Source organism: Sarcophilus harrisii, chromosome 3 (genome assembly GCF_902635505.1).
Source record: "Sarcophilus harrisii chromosome 3, mSarHar1.11, whole genome shotgun sequence".
NCBI classification, from domain to species: Eukaryota; Metazoa; Chordata; class Mammalia; order Dasyuromorphia; family Dasyuridae; genus Sarcophilus; species Sarcophilus harrisii.
In genome coordinates this window covers 231,832,899-231,855,008 of record NC_045428.1, presented here as the reverse complement: position 1 = coordinate 231,855,008, position 22,110 = coordinate 231,832,899, and the positions used below count along the sequence as shown (strand labels likewise).

The window sequence follows — 22,110 nt, the reverse complement described above, 5'->3', positions numbered from 1 at the left end:
TTGATTATAAAAGAAAGGAAAATCCCTTCTCTCAAGAAACTCAGAATCTACTGGAAAAGGTAACATGCAAACAACAATTTGCAAACAATACATAGAAAAGATAAATAAACAGGTAATCTCAGAGAAAAAATACTAAGATTATGGAGGGAAGTAGGAAAGTTTCTTGAGAAATTGAGGTGTTACCTATAGTTGAAGGAAGCCTAGGAAGCTAGGAAGAAGAAATGAAGGAGAGAGTTCCAGTAAAAAGCTGGATGTGAGAATATTGCCTTTATGAGGGTGATGGCAGTGACCCAAGAACGAGAAGTATATAAGAGAGAGTATGAAGTTATAAACAATAGAAGGAAAACTGACTAGGTGTGAAGAAGTGAGAGAATAAGGAGTCAAGGATGATATTTGAATTGGGATCTAGATGATTGAGAGGATTGTGGTACCATCCACAATAACAGGGAAATTAGGAAGAGACAGATTTTAGGGAAAAGACAATGGATTCAGTTTGGAAGAACTAATAGTAATCAGCAAAGAAATGATCATTGAAATTATGGAAATTAATGAGAACATCAAGTGAAATAGAGGGAGATGAGGATAGAGACCTGGACAAGATATATAGTATAACCTGCATAATAAGTGGATATTACATAGATGAAAATCCAGTACTGGAGATAGAGAAAGAACACTCAGATAAGTAGAAAGATGAATGTTACAAAAACCCATACAGAAGAGATTAGCCAAGAGAAGGGAATGATGGCAACGTAAAAGCTCCAGGGACAGCCAGAAGGAAGAGGCTGAAAAAAAGTCATTAGATTTGGCAATTGAGATCTTTGTTTACTTTGGAAAAAGCAATTTCATTTGAATGACGACTTTAGGAGTCAAATTATAGAGAGTTAAGAAGAGGGTGAGAGGAAAGAAAGTGAAGGCATCAATTGTATTCAGCCTTTCTCAAGGAATGTAATCTCAAACAAGAAAGATAGAATACCAGCTAGTGGGATTGAATGAATTTGAGGAGACTTTCTTTTTTTGTTTGTTTTAGGGCAATGGAAACATGTTCATCTTTGTGGGCAATAGACAAATATTTAGTGAGATATTGAAGCTTAATTAGCAAACAAGGATCATAGAGGAAGTATGCTACTAGAAAAGACAGGATAGAATGAGATTGTATGTGTAGAGATTTGGTAAGTTTTGGTAAGAAAAAAGACCATCTCTTCTATTATGGGAAAGGGGTTGAGGTTAGATGGGGGGAATTCATTTTAGTGATGTGAGATAAAGAAATAGGGGGAAGAAAATCTTGGCAAATGCCCTGAAATTGGAAGCAAAGTTCTCAACTGAGAGGGTAGGGGAGAGGAAGTCATGAAAAGTTTGAGATGGGGCTAAGAGATTCAGAAAAACTGCTGTAGTGTGTGGCATAGTGAATTGATTAGGGAGATGCAAAAGCATTGCCTTGCTAGGATGAGGGCCCCGTTGAAATTATACCACATAAACTTGTAGTGGACCTAGTCAGTAGAGTTGCTGAGATTTATTCCAACTTAATTTGATAGCACATGAGCAGAAACAAAAGCAAAGAAGGATGGGAGTAATTCAAGGCTGATATCTGATAGGGAAAGATATTTGATAGGAAAAAAAAGTTAGGAGTTTCAGTAGAGGACAATTCACTGAATTAATTCAGTGAATCAGCCAATCACCGATAAGCATTGTGTTTACTATGTGTAAAACATTGTGCTGCTTTGGGATACAAAGAGAAAGAAAAGGTTTATGGAGGAGACAATATGCAAACAAGCTATATACAAGATAAATAGAAAATAATCAACAGAGGATAGGGGTTCAAATTATATCTCATTTGAAAAGGCCTCCTTTAAATGGTAAGATTTTAAGTGGAATTTTATGTGAGAAGCCAGGGAAGCCAGAAAACAGTTGAGAAGGGAGAGCATTCCAGTCATAATGGACAACTAGAGAAAATGCCCAGAATCAAGAGAGTTCTTGTTTGGGGAATTGCACAGTTGTATCTGTCTCCAGGATCATGCAAAAGCATGCAAATAGTACTAAAGATAGTAGATTATGGGAGGAATCCCAAAATTGGGATTTGATAGGGCAAGATCTCTGTTAGGATAAAAGATTAAAGGAAAAGAGGACAATATAAGGCATAATTCATTTGGTGATCTCATCAGTTCCCGTAGTTTCGATTATTATTTCTATGCTGATTACTATTAGTTCTTCAAAATTAAATTCATTGTCTTTTCCTTAAATAATAGAGCAAATAATCAAGATGGGGGAAAGATGGAAGTATAGGTGATATAAGTGTACTGGTCCGGAAAAGAACTGAGGGACCAAAGGATTGAAGGCTGAAGTGAGAAAAAAGAACAAGGATTGAAGTTGCAAGGCAGAGAAAAAAATAGAATGACAATACATTATGATCAAATAAAGGTATTTCAGAGCTCATGAAAGATGAGGTCAGAGTCACACTGCATAAAGTTCATTTTTAAATTCAATTTTATTTTATATTCTGTTTTGAAATCTCTCCCATTAAGAAAGCAAGAAAAAGAAAATATTCTTTAATCTGCAATCTCAGTATCAGCTTTTTATCTAGAAGTAGATAGTTTTGATCATAAGACCTATAGAACTGTGGATGGTAATTGAATTGATCAGAGTTCCTAAGTCTTTCAAAGTTAATTATTTTTACAATATTGTTATTACTATACAAATTGTTCTCCTGGTTCTGCTCACTTCATTTTGTATTCCCAGGTTTTTCTGAAACCATCTCTATCACTTGCTACAATAAATAGAATTACATCATATTCATATATCATAACTTGTCATCCATTACTCAATTGATGAACCTCAGTTTAATTCTTTGTCACCACAAAAAAAGATGCTTATAAATATTTTTGTACATATGCATCCTTTTCTTGTCTTTTCTGCCTTTGTGGAATAGACCAAGTAGTGATATTGTTGGATCAAAGGATATGTACCTTGATAGCTTTAGGACTATGGTTATGCTTTCCAAAATAGCTAGACCAGTTAGTAGCTCCACCATATACATTAATGTGTGTTTTCCCATAATCCTAACAGCATTTTTTATTTTCCCTTTTTTGAGTCAACTTACCCAACCAATAGATATGAGTATCTCAAGGTTATTTACATTTTCATTTCTCTAATTATTAAGGATTTTAAGTATTTTTTGAATAGTTATTGATAGCTTGGACTTTTTTCTATGAAAAAATACCTATTTACATCTTTTGACTATCAATTGGAGAAGTGTTCTTAACATAAATTTCACTCAGTTACCTACATATGTTAGAAACTAAACCTTTATCAGAGAAACTTACTGTAAAGTCACCATCTCCACAACTGACCACTTTTCTTCTAGTCTTGGCTGCACTGGTTTTACATTTTTAAAAAATTTATATAACCAAAATTAAACATTTTATATCCTGTGAACCTCTTGCTTATTTGATCACGAACTCTATCCATAGATCTGACAGATAATTTCTTTCATTCTCCTCTAATTTGCTGATGATGTTACCTTTTATGCCTAAATCATGTATTCATTTGAAGACTGTTTTAGTGTATAATGTGGAATGTTGAATATATATATCTTAATTTCTGCCACACTATGTTTCATGTTTATCAACTGTTTTTGTTGAATAGTGAGTTCTTGTAGCATTAGCTGGGATCTTTAGCTTTATTAAATACCAGACTAATGTGATCACATGCTTCTGTGTATTCTGTATATCTACTCCTCTCTATTTTTTTATCATAGTACCAACTTGTGAGAATTGCAGTGTTGTACTATGTTTTAGATCTCATTTTCCCCCCATTAATTCTCTTGATATGGTTGACCATTTAGTCCTCCAGATGAATTTTGTTATTATTTTTTTCCAATTCTATAAAGTTCTTCTTTGTTAGTTTGATATGGCACTGAACAAGTTAATTTGGTTAATATCATAATTTCATTATTTTGGAATGGCTTACCCATAAGCAAGAAATATTTTTCCAACTATTTAAATCTATTTGTGTAAAGAGTGTTTATAATTATATTCATATAGTTCAGTGTAAATCTATCCTCACAGATAGACTCCCAAGTATTTTATGCTGGCTTTCATTATTTCACTCTTTTTTTTTTTTCTGAGGCAATTGGTGTTGTGACTTGCCCAGCATCACACAGCTAGGAAATATTAAAAGTCTGAGACCAAATTTGAACTCAGGTCCTTCTAACTTCAGGGCTGGTGCTCTCTATCCATTATGCCACCTAGCTGCCCTGGCTTTCATTATTTCAAATGAAATTTTTATCAGTTTTTGGTAATACATAGAAATAGAGTATATGGAGTTTGTTTTACATCCTACAACTTTGCTGATTTTGTTAATTGTTTCAAATAGTTTTTTAGCTGACTCTAAGATTTTCTCAGTAAACCATGATAATCTGCAAATGTGAAAATTTTTTTTTTTTTTTAACGAGGGTTTATTCTTTTAATTTCTTTTTCTTATTGTTATAGCTAGCATTTCTTATATAATGTTGAATAGCATTGGTGATAATGGATTACCTCTGATCTTATTGTAAAAAGCCTTTAGTTAGTTGTTGTTGCACATAATAGAGATCTTTGGTTTCACATAGATGCTTCTTGTCAGTTATTCGTATAATCAGTTATACTTAATAGTTTTCATGATATTGGGTCAGCCATGTATCTTTGGTATAAATTCAGCTTAGTCATAATGTGTGATCTTGATGATATATTGTTTGTTGGTATTTTATTTAAACTCTTTGTATTAATATTCATTTGGAATATTGATCTATATTTTTGGTTTTTTTATTCTTCTCTATTCTGACGTGGTTTAGGTATTTAGAATACATTTGTGTTCTAAAAGGAATTTGATGAGACCCCTTTTCATTCTCTCCACCTCCATACAGTTAATGTAGTACTGGAAGTAATTGTTCTTTAATTGTTATAATTGATTGGCAAATTGATCCGATCCTGTGGTTTTTTATTTTACCTGTGTTCTTTAGGATTAAGCTATTTTACAATTGAGTTTGTATTTTTGCTTGAAATCCCTTTATTGAATGGGATTTTTTATTTTATTATAGTCAGTAAAAATGTTTTGAATATTTTTGCTTTTCTGGGTTTGTGAAGTTTGTATACCCTAATACATGGCCATTTTTTGTAATTATATCATGCATAGCTGAAAAGTATGCATATTCCTTTGTATTCCGATTCATTGTCCTCCAGAGGTTTATCATCTCTAACTTTTCTAAAATTTAATCAGGTTCTTCATTTCCTTTTTGCTAATGATTTTATTATATTCATTTTGGTCTGAGAAGGGTAAATTGAAGTACTCCACTATTGTGGTTTTATTGTTTATTTCTCTCAATAACTTAATTAAACTTTTCCTTTAACAAAGAAGATGCTATGCCATTTTCTGCATGTATGTTTAATATTAATTATAATTCATTGTCAATGATACATTACAACAAAATGTCATTTCCCTATTCATTACTTTCATTTTGGTCCATTTATGCTGTTGTTTTGTGTGAGATCCTGATTACTAGCTACTCTTAACTCTTTGTATTTCTGTAGAAGCATAAATTTGCATCAGCTCACTTATTTTGACTCTGGTGTTCCCTCCTTCCTCTCCCCCCCCCCCCATTTCCTATTCACACCATGTTTTTTTGAATTTTGGTTTCTAATCCACTCTGCTGTCATCAAGCATATACATTTCTAGGAGTAAATGCCCTGCTCTGGCCACAACACTTCCTTCATCCATATTTAACAGCACATAAATAGAAGCAAGGAAGACAGGTAGAAGTAGAGTTGGGTTTTGTCAAAGCATGAGTCTTAAAAGGACAGGAAAAAGTAATAAAGTCCTGAGGGTCTATATATGTCTTCTCCTTATTTAGAAATGTAAACAGTTTAACGTTGTTCAGTCCCTTTTAATTGCATGTTCATATTTATCTTTTTATGTTTCTCTTAACTCCTATTTTTGCCAAATATTCTATTCCTATGAGGTCTTTATATTAGGACTATTTGGAAGTCCCTTGTTTCATTAAATGTCCATTTTTGCTCTATAACTTTATACTCAATTTTGCTAAGTAATTCTTGATTGCAAGCCTAGATATGTTGCCTTCTGGAATATCACATTCCCAATTTTCTGTTCTTTTATTATATGGCTACTAAATCTTGGGTGATCTTGATAGTGGTTCCGCCATACTTGAATTCTTTTTTCCTGGGTTCTTAAGTATTTTCTCTTTAATTAGGAGCTCTGATTTTGACTATGATAATTCCTTTGAGTATTTATTTGGGGATTACTTTTAGGGGATAACTGGTAGATTTTCTCAATTTCTATTTTGTCCTATTGTTTTAAGAGGACATCTGAGTAGTTTTCTTTTATGATTTCTTGAATAGGATGACTGTTCTTTTTTTGGTCATGGCTTTCACAAAGTATAGTGATTCTTAAATTTCATCTCATTGACCAATTTTTGAAGTTAGTTATTTTGCTCACAGTTTCTTTAATTTTTTTAAAGTCTTTTGACTTCATTTTAATATTTATTGATGTCATATTGAACCATTAGGAACAGCTATAGATCACTGGGTCTGAAGTAAAAAAACCTGAGTTCAAATCTGGTCTCAGAGATTTACCAACTTTGTGGCCCTAGACACAAGCCTGTTTCAGTTTCCTCATCCATAAAATGAGCTGGAAAAAGAAAATGGCAAACTACTCTAGTATTGTGTCAAAAAAACATCAATGGGATCATGAGGAGTCACACACAGCTGAAAAATAACTGAAGTGATCAAAAAATTATTTTGCTGAATTAGAAAAAATAATAACAAAATTCATTTGAAGAACAAAGTCAATATCAAAGGAACTAATTTTTAAAAAAAGTAAAGGAAGGAGGAAGGGCAGTATCAGCCCTTAAATCACATTATAAGGCAGTAATTATCAAAACTATCTGGTACTTCCAATGGAGCAATAATGAACTAAACCAGCTACACCCAGCAAAAGAACTCTGGATGACTAAGAACCATTACATAGAATTCCCAATCCCTATATTTTTGCCCACCTGCATTTTTGATTTCCTTCACAGCCTAATTGTACAATATTTCAGAGTCTGATTCTTTTTGTACAGCAAAATAACGGTTTGCATATGTATATTTATTTTGTATTTAATTTATACTTTAACATATTTAACATGTAATGGTCATCCTGCCATCTAGGGGAGGGAGTGGGAGGGAAAGAGAGGAAAAATTGGAACAAAAGGTTTGGCAATTGTCAATGCTATAAAATTACCCATGCATATAACTTGTAAATAAAAAGCTATTAAAAATTAAAAAAAAAAAACTATCTGGTACTGGCTAAGAAATAGAAGGCATATTCCTGGCTAAACCCCATTTCCAGTGTTCATAGACCTATTTGTCTCCCTCAGTTGCCCTCAGTTAGAAAAAAATCATTAATTGTTATTTTATCTTGATTTTCCTGATCAGAATTTAGGCTGGTATGTTTTCTAGATCTTTGTAGAAGAAATTTGGTGGAAGATCTAAGCTATATTTCTTCCTCCTATTCTTTCATTTTATATTTTGCTACATTGTACAGAATAAAGAAGAGTTAGGGAAAAGGAGTTAGAAGCATTGATTATAAAATGTTTTCTCAAGAAGATAGGGACAAAATGGAGAAAAGATAGAAAATGATAGCTAGTAAGAATGGATGGATCATAGCTATTGGAGAATAGATGAATCAAATGAGGATGATTCAAGGATAAGAAGCATAATTTTAGTCAGAAAAGAGACAACCAATAAATAAGGAGAAGGTTAAGTGAGAGAATGAGGATGATGGGTAGGGCAATAAAAGGGAAAAGAATGAATTGAAAGAGTTCACTTGTTCATTGGCCAACATTTGGCAGGGACAATGACCATCTCTTCAGAGGAAACAGATGTAAAAGGAATTAGTAGAGAATGGAATCTGAGTGGGGAGAAAAGGAAGCACGTAATACGTAACCTCATTTTTTTTTCCCAGCAAATTATGAGGCACTACCTCTATTGGTAAAGGGAAGGAGAACAATGGAAAGTTTGAAAAGAAAAGAAAAGGTTTGGAAACACTCCTGTGGCAAGTGGGATAATGAATCAGTTAATCAAGTGTAAAAAAATAGTATTGTAACAGTGAGGACTCATTTGAGATGATATAACATAAATGGGTAGTTGTTCAATTGCTGTCATGTCCAATTCTTCATGATCAACTGTCCATGGGGTTTTCCTGACAAAGATCTTGGAGTTGTTTGCCTTTTCTTTTTCCAATTTTATGCAGACCATGGTCCCATAGTAAGTGTCTGAGATTGTGCTGATCTTTCTGACTCCAGGCCCATTGTTCTACCCAATGAGCCACCTAGCTACCCCAAATGGGTAGTGGATCCAGATAATATAGTTTTTTTCTGTTTTTCTCCAACTTAATTCAGTAGTAGTAGTAGTAGTAGTAGTAGTAGTAGTAGTAGTAGTAGTAGTAAAGAAAATGGAAGTTAGAAGTAGTCAAAGGATAGGAATACTTATGGGTGATGACTAGATTCAATATATAGACATTTTTCTCTGTAGCTGTGGTGGGATGGAAGGAAAAATAAGGTTATAGCAAATGAATAAACTGAGAAACTGGGAGATTAGAATATTTGAGGGATTGTAATTATATATGTGGAAGTTCCCCAGTATACAAGCAGAAGTTGGAAAAAGACTATGAGCCAAATACTAACCTTGTTGAAGAAAGGAAAAACATTAGATAATAGCTACCAGCATTTTAATTGAGTAAACAAGGTTCATTCCAACTCCCACAATATGGAGGAGTGGTTGAGGTATGAGTGAAAGTGCAATCTAGTTTGGAGAGAGTGGCCAAGGATGGTATTAAGTCAGAAGGGATACAGATTTCAGTGAGTGCAATAAGTTGGAAGAAGCAGGAAAGGAGAAGGTTTAAGATGAAAGCAAATTTCTTATCTATGTAGCAGGAATTCTAAGGAGCATAATAAAAGGGGCGGGTAGCTTTAGGGTAAGACATTGACAGGATTGGTTTGAAGAGAGCAGGAATAAGAAAGTGACCCTTAGGTCACTGTAGGACTGAAAGAACAGTCAGTCAGTAAATTAATCAATAAACATTTATTTGGCACCTACTATGTTCCAGGTGCTGTGCTAAGTGCTGAGGATTGAAAGAAAGGAAAAAGATGATCCAGTTCTCAAGAAATAACAGTCAAATGGGAAAGACAACATCCAAGCGAACATGTTCAAACAAGCTATATATAGGATAAATTTAAAATCATCATAAAGAAGGCACTAGAATTAAGGGGTTAAATGAAAATGCTTCCTGTAACAGGTGGAATTTTTGCTGAGACTTTAAGTTACAGGAAGGTGAGAGGTAGAAATGGGGAGGATAAGTCTAGGCATAAGAGAGCACTAGTGAAAAGGCCTAGAATGGGGAGATGGAGTGTCTATTGTGACAAGAAAAGAAAGGAGACTAGTGTCACTGAATATGAGCATAAGAGGGAGGTGTAAAGTATAAGGAGATTGAAAAGATGCAGGGGGAAAATTATTAAAGTTCTTGAATGCCAAGCAAAAAATGTTATATTTGATCCTGAAGGGGACGGAGAGTCACTAAAAGTTTATGTAGTAGGATGCATGGTCAGATTTGCATTTTAGGAAGATCACTTTGGCAGCTGAATGGAGGATGGGTTGGAGCGAACAAAGATTTGTGGCAGGAAGACCAGTCAATTAGCTATTGTGTAGTCCTGATATGAAGTGTTAAGATTTTCACCAGAGTAAAGGCAATATTAGAGGGAAAAGGGAGAATATATGAGAGATGTCACAAAAATAAAATTGGTGGGCTTTGGCAAAACATTTGATGAGCAGGAGGCATAGGCTAGGGGGAAGTAAAAGAAAGTGAGTAGTAAAGAATGACAGCCTATTTAAACTAGGAAGATTGTGGTACCTTTGACAAGAATAAGGATAGTAAAAGAGGGAGAGTTGGAGAGAAAAGCTAATTAAGTTCAGTTTGGAATATGAATCTAGTTGGGACTTAATCTATGGGACATTCATGTCAAGATGTCTAGTAGATGGTAATGTGAGACTGGAAGACACTATAGAAGCTGGGGCTGGATAAGCAGATATTACTATATAGATGTGTGAAATTTATGGAAACTGATGAAATCACCAGTTGAAATTGCATAAAGGACAGAGTCCTGTGAGACACGCTACCTGTAGTGAGTCTGACTTAGATGAAGATCCACCAAAGAGAATGAAAAGAAAATAGGAAGAGAACCAGGAGAGATCAGCATCACAAAAATGTGGAATATAGAAAAATGAGAGTAAGAAAAGAGTTTCAACAGTATTAAAGGCTGAAAAAGGTCAAGAACAATGATTGAGAAAAAGCCATCTGGTTTGGCAATTGATAATTATTGATTTTTTTATAGAGAACAATTATAGAGAGAATGATTAGGTCAGAAGCCAGACTGCAAAGATGTAAGATGAAAGTAAGATAGATAGAAGTGGAGGCACATATTGTAGACAGCCTTCCCAAAAGGGAGAAAGAAATATAATAGTGGCAAAGGTTAATTTAAGTGAGAGTATTTTGATAATATTTGTCAATATAACCAATAGTAGGGTTGGCAGATAATTGATAGTGGGAATGACAGGAGTACTCTGCTAGAAGAAGGGAGGAATTAGGTTCATTTTTGCATGTAGAATGGTTACGTTTGGTAAGAAGAGCCATCTCTTCATTTGAGACAGGAATGAAGGAAAGCATCTGAGAGGTATTCATTGAGGAGGAGATAAAAAAGAGAAAGTTTTGGGTGAAGGACATCAATTTTATCAATGAATTATGAAGCAAGGTACTTACCTGAGGGATTTGAGGAGCAAGGAAGCGTGTGAGATTATAGAATAGATGAAAACAAGGCTTGGACAAGCTCTTGAGTGGGATAATTAGGGAATTGTCAAAATTGTCAAATTGCCTTGCTATAGTGAAGGCCCATTTTGAGATTATGTGACATAAATGTGTACCCAGTCAGCACAGTTATTATGATTTTCTCTGATTCAGTTCAGCAGCACATGAGTAAAATAATCCAAAGGCTTGGAAAGGCAAAGTCTTTGACTAAGGTGGCAAAGGACTAGAGGGCAGAATTAAACTCATTCACTATGGAGTGAAGATGGGGAAAGGATGTAAAGGAGTTAGGTCTGGGCAAGTATTGGATGATGGAAAGATTGATGGTTGAAGTAAGGACAAAGAAAGCTAGAGGGAGAAGTCAAATGACTATAGATTTTCATAAGATAAAGGAATTTCAGAAGTCAAAATCATAAAGATGGAACATTTGTGAGTAATGGCAAGATCAAGAGTGTGACCATCTTTGTGTGTAGCTATAGTATGGTAAAAGTGTAAATAATGGGAAAAGCAAGCTGAAACATTCAGAGTTTAGGGTGCTTGAGGAAGTATCATATTTAAGTGATCTAGTAATAGGGCTGAAGTTGAGGAGAGGAGAAAGACTGTGAACCAGATTACTGAACTCTCAGGAAAGGAGAGTTGGTATATAACAGTAAACAGAATTTTGATTGTATGTCAAATATGAATTGAATTCACTTCAAAAGAGAGGTTAATGAGTGGTGGAGGTAGAGGGAAATCTGGTAAATGGTAATAGAGAATAAGTATTCCAACTCTCCAGCCTGTACAGTGAGGTAAAGAGAATGATTGAAAGGCCACCAGGGTTGGAAAGGAAGACTGTGTCATGAGAGAACCAGAAGATGAAAATAGGAAGATGAAAGCAAGTTTGACACCTAGGGAGCATGAGGGGTAGAGAAAAGATTTTTACAGTAGCTATATGTACAAATAGCAAGTTAGCATGTGTCAAAGAGGGTCTAGAACTAAGATCTTCATGATTCCATGGCTAGACTTCTATTTGGAGCCAATAGAATCTTGAGATCCTTATCAAACTTTTATTTTGGAGAGACTTTCCTGTCATAGATGAAGAGAGAGAAAGGTAAGAAAGCAAACTTATTTCATGAGAAAACTACATTTATTTTGAATCTTGCAAAGAAACATAAATTTTTCTTTAAACTTTGATATTGTGAGAAAGCTGACTAATTGAACTATGTTCTAGAAATGAGAAGTCAAGAGTAGCAAGAATGATTAGAGATGATTCTAGCTATGAGCTTACTGCTGAAACATTTTGTCTTTGGTTTATTGTTTAGCCAGTAACTGATGCTTCTTTATTTACTGAACTGGGACAGGAGTGGTGGTGTGTCAGAGCTATTTATTTAATGGAAAATTCCAGTGCTAGAAAAAAATAAGGAAATATTTAAACATATTTCCTCAGGATGATGGGAATAAGTACGGTAACAAGTAGCTAACTTAGGAGTGAGCACCCTACCTAAGCTACATGTTAGTATCTAAATATACATAATGTCTGTATCTATAATAACCTCATTTTTGTGTTTTTATCTATCAAGTTCTGTATGACCTTTCTATATAGCATATAGCATAGCAGATGGAGAGAGCTCTTCAGACAAATTATATTGATTTACAGGACAATATGAAGCAAATATAGTTTGAGTTTCTGGTGTCTTTTAAAAAGGCAATTGAAAACATGCTTTCACACAAAAAGCTTGCTTCTACTTGTTTGTTCACTTAAGTAGGCCGTGTTGCATAACCAGATTCACAGTATTTTATGCTGTCAGTTTCTCATGCCATCCCTTTAATTTGGGGGGATGGGGTGGGAAAGTTACTGTGCTTTCATTCTTCATTTTCTATCCTGTCAGGCAAAATGGCCAAAATGTAGCTTCACAGAAAAAAAAATAACTTTGCCATGTCCTTTTTAGGTGTTTTTGCATTTGACTATGGGAGAAATGGGTGGGTTTTGAATTGGAATAAATTAAACCTGTAAATAGAGAGGAAACCTTTTCAAAAATGAAAACAGAAAAAAACACTTTTAGGTAATAATTATTTTACAGAAAATCAAAAGTAAAAGATATTTCCAATTTAAACTTTTTAGTTGAATTGTTTGTGTTTGAATGTGTTTGAATGAATTGAAAGTGTTTGAATGCAAAATGGAAATTTCAATAATTTGTGTTTAACATAATAAAAGTGTTCTCATTCATTACTTTATTATTCAAACAAGTTCTACTTGGAATTTAATTAGTTTTTTTTTTTTTTTAATCTCTTTACTTTTCAGATTTCAGATTTTGGATTAGCTAAATGCCATGGCCTGTCTCATTCCCAGGATCTCAGTATTGATGGACTTTTTGGTACAATTGCTTATTTACCTCCAGAACGTATAAAAGAGAAGAGCAGATTCTTTGATATCAAACATGATGTATACAGGTAAAGACTTCCTTTGCAGGGGCAATCTGATTGTTTGGAACAACTGGTTGAGAAATTCTTATAGAATTTAACAAGTTTCCATGGGATAAATACCTGGAAGAACTTCCAAACCAAAAATATGGTCCTTTACTCATAATTAAATCGTTATAGATTTGCTTCATGATTCTCAGCAAGTCAAGTTGTTAAAGGGACTTTTTTAAGATTGTGGTTAGATTGGAAGAATATAGAAGATTTTTCTTTTTTATTTTTTCCATTTTAAATGTTACTTAGCTGCAGGTGAAAAATATTTAAGAGTTTGGGAAAATGCCAATCTGAGTCACTTGTATTACTAAGCTAATAAATTATGACTTTTTTTGAAGGTCTAGCATTTTTGCAAACTACAGATTTTATTTGTTGAATGTTTGTGGAAATTTGATGCTTTAAATATTTGTGTATATGTCTGTATACAGCTTTCCAGGATGTGTTCCTTCTTTTTAATATTATAGAAAGAACTCTTATAATTAATATCTTATACAAGTACTTTAAGTAAATAGATTAATTCAGTGAAATTTTAATGGCTTCTATCTGTCCTTTTTCCTTTCTCAAAGTCTGATGGTCTTAATTAGTCTGTACTTTTTAGTAAAGGGAAGATGAAAAGAGAAACCTAAGTACTACATTGATTGATCTTTAGCAAAGAATCAATTGACTTTCAGTTTTTACTTTTCCATCAATCATTGTAGAAACTTTTTAAAGAACTATTGATTCTTAGAACTTAGTTGACTGGTTTAAAATTATCAGTGTGTGTGTGTGTGTGTGTGTGTGTGTGTGTGTGTGTGTTCATGGCTATGCTTTTTAGTTGTATCTCTGTTGATGGACTTCTGAAACTAATTTTAGCTTACAGAATTTGGAGAAGAAAAGATTTTTCCCTATTTCAAAATTTTGTGGTTTGAAATTTTGAGATTACGAATTTCAATTTTCTATATTCTGAGTATTTTCAGAATCTTCTCAAGTTTCAATATAATTTTGACAACTAAAATAATGGGCCTTACTTTTGTATTTACTGTCAACTCAATCCATAAATTTTTGGCCTTTTTTAATGAACATTTGATGAACTTTTGATTTAAATGGCTTGTATCATATTTTTAAAAGTTAATTGTGAATTTAATGCATTTTAACTTTTATTAAAATTATTATAGACAAAGCTCCCTTTTTTCAGGTTCTAACTTTATTCTTTCAGAGGATGTTTTATCTATATGACATAGTTATAGGGCATAGTTTATAAGGATTAAACTAATGAGGCAGGCAGCTCACAAACATAATTTTCTTTTTTCAGTTTTGCCATTGTTATCTGGGGAGTCCTTACACAGAAAAAACCCTTTGCAGGCAAGTGAAATTTTCTCTTTTTATATTTGAGTTTGGTAAATTATGTGCTTAGAAATTTTAGTTATTTTCCAAATTAATATGCTTCCTTCATAATGCTTTTGTTTAAATAAAGAAAACAATTATTCTTCCTAGAAGGAATCATCATTCATCCTTTATATGTTTCTTTCCCAACCCTTCTTGTTTAGACTACAATTAATATAATCATATAGTTTGGGATGGCAAAATGCCAATCATTTTATGTCTTGTGTAGATGTCAGCTGAAGTTCCAGATATATGAATATAAATGTCAAGAATAAAAGGCCCTTGTGTGGGTTTACTATGAAGATACTATAGCAGAAAGCTGAGATGTTATCATGCAATCCAGAATTGGAAACACTTGATGTTTTTGTGTTCTCTAGCAGTGAAAGTTAGAAGGTATCTCAAATGTGGGAATTTAGAAATTCATTAAAATAAAATAGTAAAAATATTTTTAAAAGTTGGAATTATACAAAATTCTGTATGAAACTGAAATATTACTAAAAGAATACTGCCACTGATTTTTAACTGAGCAAATAATCCACAATTTGTAATGTGGATCATTGGATCATATAAAGTGCATCATCCACGATGATACACTTACTTTCATGTACTTTTCAAATGTACTTTTTTTGAAAGAAGGGTTCAACTTAGGCTTTAAAATAATATACTACTATGTCAAAGTCTGCTTCTTTTTATTAATTATAATTCCAGTCACAAAGACATCAAGACTGAAATCACATTAAAGATACCCTTTCCCTAATTTGAAATTTGTCTCTTCTAGTGCTTATCATTCCCTCCCTATAAACTTACATGTAAATTATAGAATTTTATCTGCCAGTTTCATTTTATAATTAAGGGATCAGATAGAGAGGGGAAAAGTAACTTCCTAATGGTCACACATGTAGAAAATAGCAGACAGAAGTTCATATACAGGTGCTCTGATTTCAAATTCAGTGATTCTTTACAATATAACATTTGAAAGAGATAATTAGAAACATTTAGAATCCCATGTCATCCAATGGAATAATATTTAAAGGGTTTCTATAGCTTCTTTTCATCCTCAGATCACTACTTAAAAATTACTTCTCTTGCTGATTTGGTAAAAAGAAAGAGACGTTGTTCTAGGATTTTCTTCATTTGTGTCCCTTGTCACTGATTGGCATTAATCAGTGATTATGTAACAGTGAAATCTGTCTAGATCAGGATTTCTTAAGATGAACTATATGGGTAGATTTCAGGGGGTCCTAGACCTTGGATGGATCAAAAATTAGTACTTTATGTTCACTAGACTGAAACTTAGCATTTCTTTCAATTATAAATGTAGACAACAAATATTCTGAGAAGGGGTCCCATGGGCTTCACCAGACTACCAAAGGGGTCTATGTCACAAAAAATGATTCCTGAACAAGATGAATGTTAATTAACTGCTCAAGTTACTAGTATCATAGAAAGGAAGGAAAGGAAATATCTTCCTGCATTTTTATATGTCCCATTGCCCTATTAATTGAAAAATACAAAATTCTTAAATGTAATCCTTTTTAAAATTTTTCCCATTATAAACTCTAGCCTGGCATTTAAAGTTCTCCAGTCTGCATTCAACTGCTTCTCCAGACTTATTCTGCATTACTTCCTTCATGTACTCTTTTTAAAAAAAGTTTTATTGATTTTTTTTCCATTGTCATTGTTACTTCTCACTTTCTATTCCCTCCCATCATAAAGCTCTCCCTTATAAGAATAGTCAAGCAAAATACAGACATGTCAGAAAATGTATGTCTTATTCCAAACTTTCAGTTGATTGTCTCTTTTGAAGTCAAAATTGATCACTTCATGGATCATAATTATATCCTGAGCATGTTAAATTTGAGACAGCCAGTTTGTTCTGAATAGAAATGATACTTGAACCCATCAGAGCTAATAAGAGAAGAGGGCTCTGGAACAATCCTTGAAAGACTTGCAAGTGAAGAGAATGGCATGCATGAAGATCTACTACGGAAGACAGGGAACCAAGGGAGCATAAAACCCAAAGAATAAAGAATATCCAAAAGAAGAAGTCAATGCTGTAAAGTGCTGTCAAGAAATATGAAACTTGAGCCAGCAACTAAGAAATTATTGGAGAGATGACTTTCATTTGAATTATGAGCATAAAAACCAGATTATAGAAAGTTTAGTAAAGTGTAGAAGTAGAGATACTGAATATAAATGGCTGTTAAAAAGTAGTTTAATAAGGAAAGTCAAGATATAAAATAATAACAGATATAGTAGGATCTAGTAAGAGATTTTTTTAAAAGAATGGTGAAGACCTGACCATGTTTGTAAACATTAGGGAATGAACCAGTTGATGAAGAGAGATTGAAGATTACAGAGTGGGGCAAATGAGTGTGTGGCAAGCTGGAGAGCCATGTCATTATCAAAGATTATAATGAAAGAAGAGAATTTGTTGAATTGAATTGCATATAATTTCACCTCCATTAAAATCATTTTCCTCTACTTCATTGTGGCATGGACATAAACTTGGGTTTTTTAAAGCTATGTTCTGACAGGTGCTATCAAGAGGGTAAAAGCTTCAAGTATTGTTCTAGTAACCAGTTGTGATTATCACTGAAGAACAAATGTAGGTAAATTCATAGTGAGTCATCATCAAAAGTTTGACCACTGGTTGACAAATAGTTTTTTGTCATACCTTACAAAGCCTAATTTTGGATGATTAAATAAATAATTTATTAAATGTCCTTTTTGTATCAGGCATTTTGCTAAGTGCTGGGGATAAAGGGGGGGTGGGCAAAATAAAACAAAAGTTCCTGCTTTCAAGGAGTCCACAATTTAATGGAGGAGACAAATAACCAAGTGTAAACAAGATATATACAAGATAAGTTAGAGGTAATATGAGTGGGAAGGCAATAAGATTAAGAAGTGAAAAAAGCTTCTTAAAAGAAAGGTAAGTGAGGATCTGCATAGTGGAAGGATAAGAGAACCTTGTGAAAACCATGACATCAAAAAAAGGGGTGGGGGGGAGTTTAAAACAAAGATATATGCAATACTATGGAAAATTTTATTTCCATGACAATTCTGTTAATAACTCAGTAATCTAAACTTGGTAGCTCTCTATGCTTTTTCCCATCGTTATCTTTTTACCCTAGAGATAAAATATTCTCCTTTCATTTAATTAGATTTGCTCCAACTTGTTTGCCTTTACTTTTCAGATGAGAAAAACATTCTGCATATTATGGTAAAAGTAGTAAAAGGCCATCGCCTGGAGCTACCCCCGATTTCCAAATCTAGACCTCGTGCCTGTAATAACTTGATTAGACTTATGCAGAAATGCTGGCAGGATGATCCCCAAAGTCGGCCAACTTTTCAAGGTAATGTGCTACATGGTAATATAGCTTTTGTTCATACCAACATAAGATGTCCTAGCATTCACTTCTCTTCAAAACATTGTTTAATTGCTCCATTGAATTTAAGGTGATAAAATTCAAAGTACAGATTAGGTTCATAGGGTCCTGGTCTATTCCCTTATTTTACAGATGAGAAACCACAATGTGTGAATTGGTCATGTGAACTACAAAATACAAATAGTCAACTAGTACTTAATAAACATTTTTTTATGCGCCATGTACTTTGCTAACTGCTGAGAATACAAGTAGAAAGAAAGACAGTCCTTGTCCTCAAGGAACTTTATGTATATATATGGCTTTGGTGAATGAAAAATTAATTCATGATAGTGCTTCTGTGCTAATACCTATGCTAAGCACTAAGGATACAATGCAAAAGTGTAATGATCACTGCTCTATGGACTGGAGTAGAACTTAATTTCTTTTTTAAAAAAAATTTATTTTATTGTTTTTATCCCAATTACATGAAAGTTGTACATGTATAGTCATACAAAACATATTTCTATATTATCTTGTGAAAGAAAACACAAAACAAGAAAAACAGAGTTTTAAAAGTATGCTTCAACAAGATCAACCAAATCATTTCTAATGGAGCAGTAATGAACTGAACTAACTATACCCAGAAAAAGAACTCTGGGAGATGACTAAAAACCATTACATTGAATTCCCAGTCCCTATATTTATGCACACCTGCATCTTTGATTTCCTTCACAAGCTAATTGTACAATAATTCAGAGTCTGATTCTTTTTGTATAGCAAAATAATGTTTTGGTCATGTATACTTATTGTGTATCTAAGTTATATTTTAATATATTTAACATCTACTGGTCATCCTGCCATTTAGGGGAGGGGGTGGGGGGGGGTAAGAGGTGAAAAATTGGAACAGGAGGTTTGGCAATTGTTAATGCTGTAAAGTTACCCATGTATATATCCTGTAAATTAAAGGCTATTAAATAAATAAATAAATAAATAAATAAATAAATAAATAAATAAATAAATAAATAAATAAATAAATAAATAAATAAAAGTATGCTTCAATCTGGATTCAGACCAGACAGTTCTTTCTCTGGAAATGGATAACATTTTTCATCATAAATCCTTCAGAATTGTCTCAGATCTCTTATTGCTGAGAATAGTTAAGCTATTCATAGCTAATGATCCTGTTCATCCTCAAAAGTGTTTTACCACATCTCCCAATCTGTCCTCTCTTCTATCAATCCCCATCCCCACTTCTCTTATCTTCTTCCCCTTCTACTTTCCTGTTGAGTAAAATAGATTACCCAGCTGAGTGAATGTTATTTCCTCTTTGAACCAGTTCTGATGAGAGTTAAGGTTCGTGTTCCTGCTCACCTCTCCCATATTCCCCTCTATTGTAAAAGCTCTTTCATGCTTCTTTTATGTGAGATAATTTATTCTACCTCTCCCTGTTCCTTTCTTCCATTGCCCCCAGTGCTTCTAGTTCTCTTTCTCACCTCTTAATTTTATTTTTTAGGGATCATCAGATCTTAATCAAGTCACACCCATACCCTCTGTGTAATATTCATCTAAGTGCTCTAACAATAAAAAAGTTCTTAGGAGTTACAAGTATCATCTTCCCATGTACATATATAAAGTTAAATCTTATTGAATTTCTTATAATTGCTCTTTCCTGTTTACCATTTCATAATTCCCTTGGGTCTTATTTTTGAAAATAATTTTTTTTTGTTTGGCTCTGCTCTTTGCATTGTCCTTTATTTCAGTGGATTTCCATCCCCCCCCCCAAAAAAAAAAAAAAGATTATACTCAATTTTGTTGGGTAGTTGATTCCTCCTTCATTTAGCTTCTAGAACAGCATATGTCAAGCCTTCCAATCATTTAATATACAAGCTGCTAAATTTCGTTATCCTGATTACGGGCTCCACGATATTTGACTTGTTTCTTTCTTGCTGCTTGCAATATTTTCTTCTTGACCTGAGATTTCTGGAATTTGGTTACAATATTCCTGAGAATTTTCATTTTGGGGTCTCTATAAGGAGACTTTTTTTCTAAATTTCTATTTTACCCTATACTTTAGAATACCAAGACAGTTTTTTTTAATTGATCATTTCTTAAGAAATGATGTCTAGGCTCTTTTTTTTTTTTTTTTTTTTTTTTTTGGATTATAGTATTTCAAGTAGTTCAAAAATTCTTAAATTATCTTTCCTGGATCAGTTGTTTTCCCAATGAGATAGTTCAAATTTTCTTCTATTTAATATTCTTTTGGTTTTGTTATTTTTGATAGCTCATTGAGTCATTCATTACCTTCCACATGTCTAATTATACTTTTAAAGAATTATTTTTTTCATTGAGCTTTTGAACCTTCTTTTTTCATTTGGTTAATTCCACATGTTAAGGAGTTCTTTTCTTCAATGATTTTTTTTGGAACCTTTTTCCCTTTTGGTCTATTCTGTTTTTTTTTAAGGTATTATTAAGGTATGTTTAGGGAAAACAAGTATCCCAGGATAAGGGTTACTGAGCTCTTTTTGGGGTTCTTTTTCATGTTTGGTCCATCTAATTGACTCAACTCTCACCCATGGCTTGAAGAAACTCTATAGTTTCATGCTTAGCACCACATTTCAATAATCCATTTCAGCAGTTATACTAAATCAAATTAAGGGTAACTGAGGGGTCTCAAATCCTTTGATAAGTTAGAAGGATGTGTATTCCTAGCACATAAAGATTTCCCCTAGTGGAATGAGCAGATGAGAAGAATTTGTTCTAATGGGTATGGAGGTGGCTGAAGCAGGTGTTGGAGAACTCTTAGAGCCTGGTTAGATATCAATGATATAAAGGTCATCTATGGCATCCTGGACTATTAACAGTCATGCAGACTTTTATCTTGCCGCTAGACGCAGATGACTGGAAAAGAGAGTAGAATCAACAATTTCATGAAACACTTCCTCATTTAAGTCTAATTTATATATGAGTTAAAAGATATCACCCATACCATTTTTCCATTTTTTTTTTTACCTAGATCAAAGTCGTATAATTATGAGCAAAACTACAAAACACTTTCCACACAAATAAATTCAGATCTAAACAATTGGAAAAATATCAAATGCTCTTGGATAGATCGAGCAAATATAATGAAGATGACAATACTACCTAAACCTAATCTATTTATTTAGTGCTATACCAATCATGCCCAAGAAACTATTTTACTGTTCTAGAAAAAATAACAACAAAATTCATGTGGAAGAACAAAAGGTCAAGAATTTCAAGGAAACTCATGAAAAAAAATCAAATGAAGACCTAGCTGTATCAGATCTAAAACTATATTTATAAAGCAGCAGTCATCAAAACCATTTGGTACTGGCTAAGAAATAGACTAGTTGATCAGTGGAATAGGTTAGTTCATAGGACTAAATAGTCAATAACTATAGCAATCTAGTATTCGACAAACCCAAGATCCCAGCTTTTGGGATAAGAATTCATTATTTGACAAAAACTGCTGAGAAAATTGGAAACTGGTATGGCAGAAACTAGTCATTGACCCACACTTAACAAGATATACCAAGATAAGGTCAAAATGCATTTATGATCTAAGCAAAAAGGATGATATTATAAATAAATTAGAAGAACATAGGATCGTTACCTTTCAGACCTGTGGAGGAGGAAGGAATTTGTGACCAAAGAAGAACTAGAAATCATTATTGCTTACAAAATAATTTTGATTATATTAAGTTAAAATTTTAAATAAATAAAACTAATGCAGAAAAGATTAAAAGGAAAGCAATAAACTGGGAAAAGAGAATTGACTCAAGTTTATAAGAAATCAAGCCATTCTCCAATTGATAAATGGTCAAAGAATATGAACAGACAATTTTCAGATGAAGAAACTGAAACTATCTCTAGCCATATGAAAAAGTGCTCCAAATCACTATTGATCAGAGAAATGCAAATTAAGACAACTCTGAGATGCCACTACACACTTGTCAGGTTGGCTAAGATGACAGGAAAAGATAATGCCAAATGTTGGAGGAGATGTGGGAAAACTGGAACACTG

At 33.2% G+C, this 22,110-nt stretch overlaps 1 protein-coding gene across 1 annotated transcript in view; it reads left to right on the top strand.

Moving 5' to 3' along the window:
* Nucleotides 1-22,110, top strand: part of RIPK4 (receptor interacting serine/threonine kinase 4) — a 68,115-nt gene that overhangs the window by 31,171 nt on the left and 14,834 nt on the right. Inside the window, exons 3-5 of the mRNA XM_003766370.4 lie at nucleotides 13,166-13,314; nucleotides 14,627-14,676; nucleotides 17,895-18,053. Coding sequence (XP_003766418.1) covers nucleotides 13,166-13,314; nucleotides 14,627-14,676; nucleotides 17,895-18,053 — 358 coding nt within the window. The remainder of the gene's footprint in view (nucleotides 1-13,165; nucleotides 13,315-14,626; nucleotides 14,677-17,894; nucleotides 18,054-22,110) is intronic.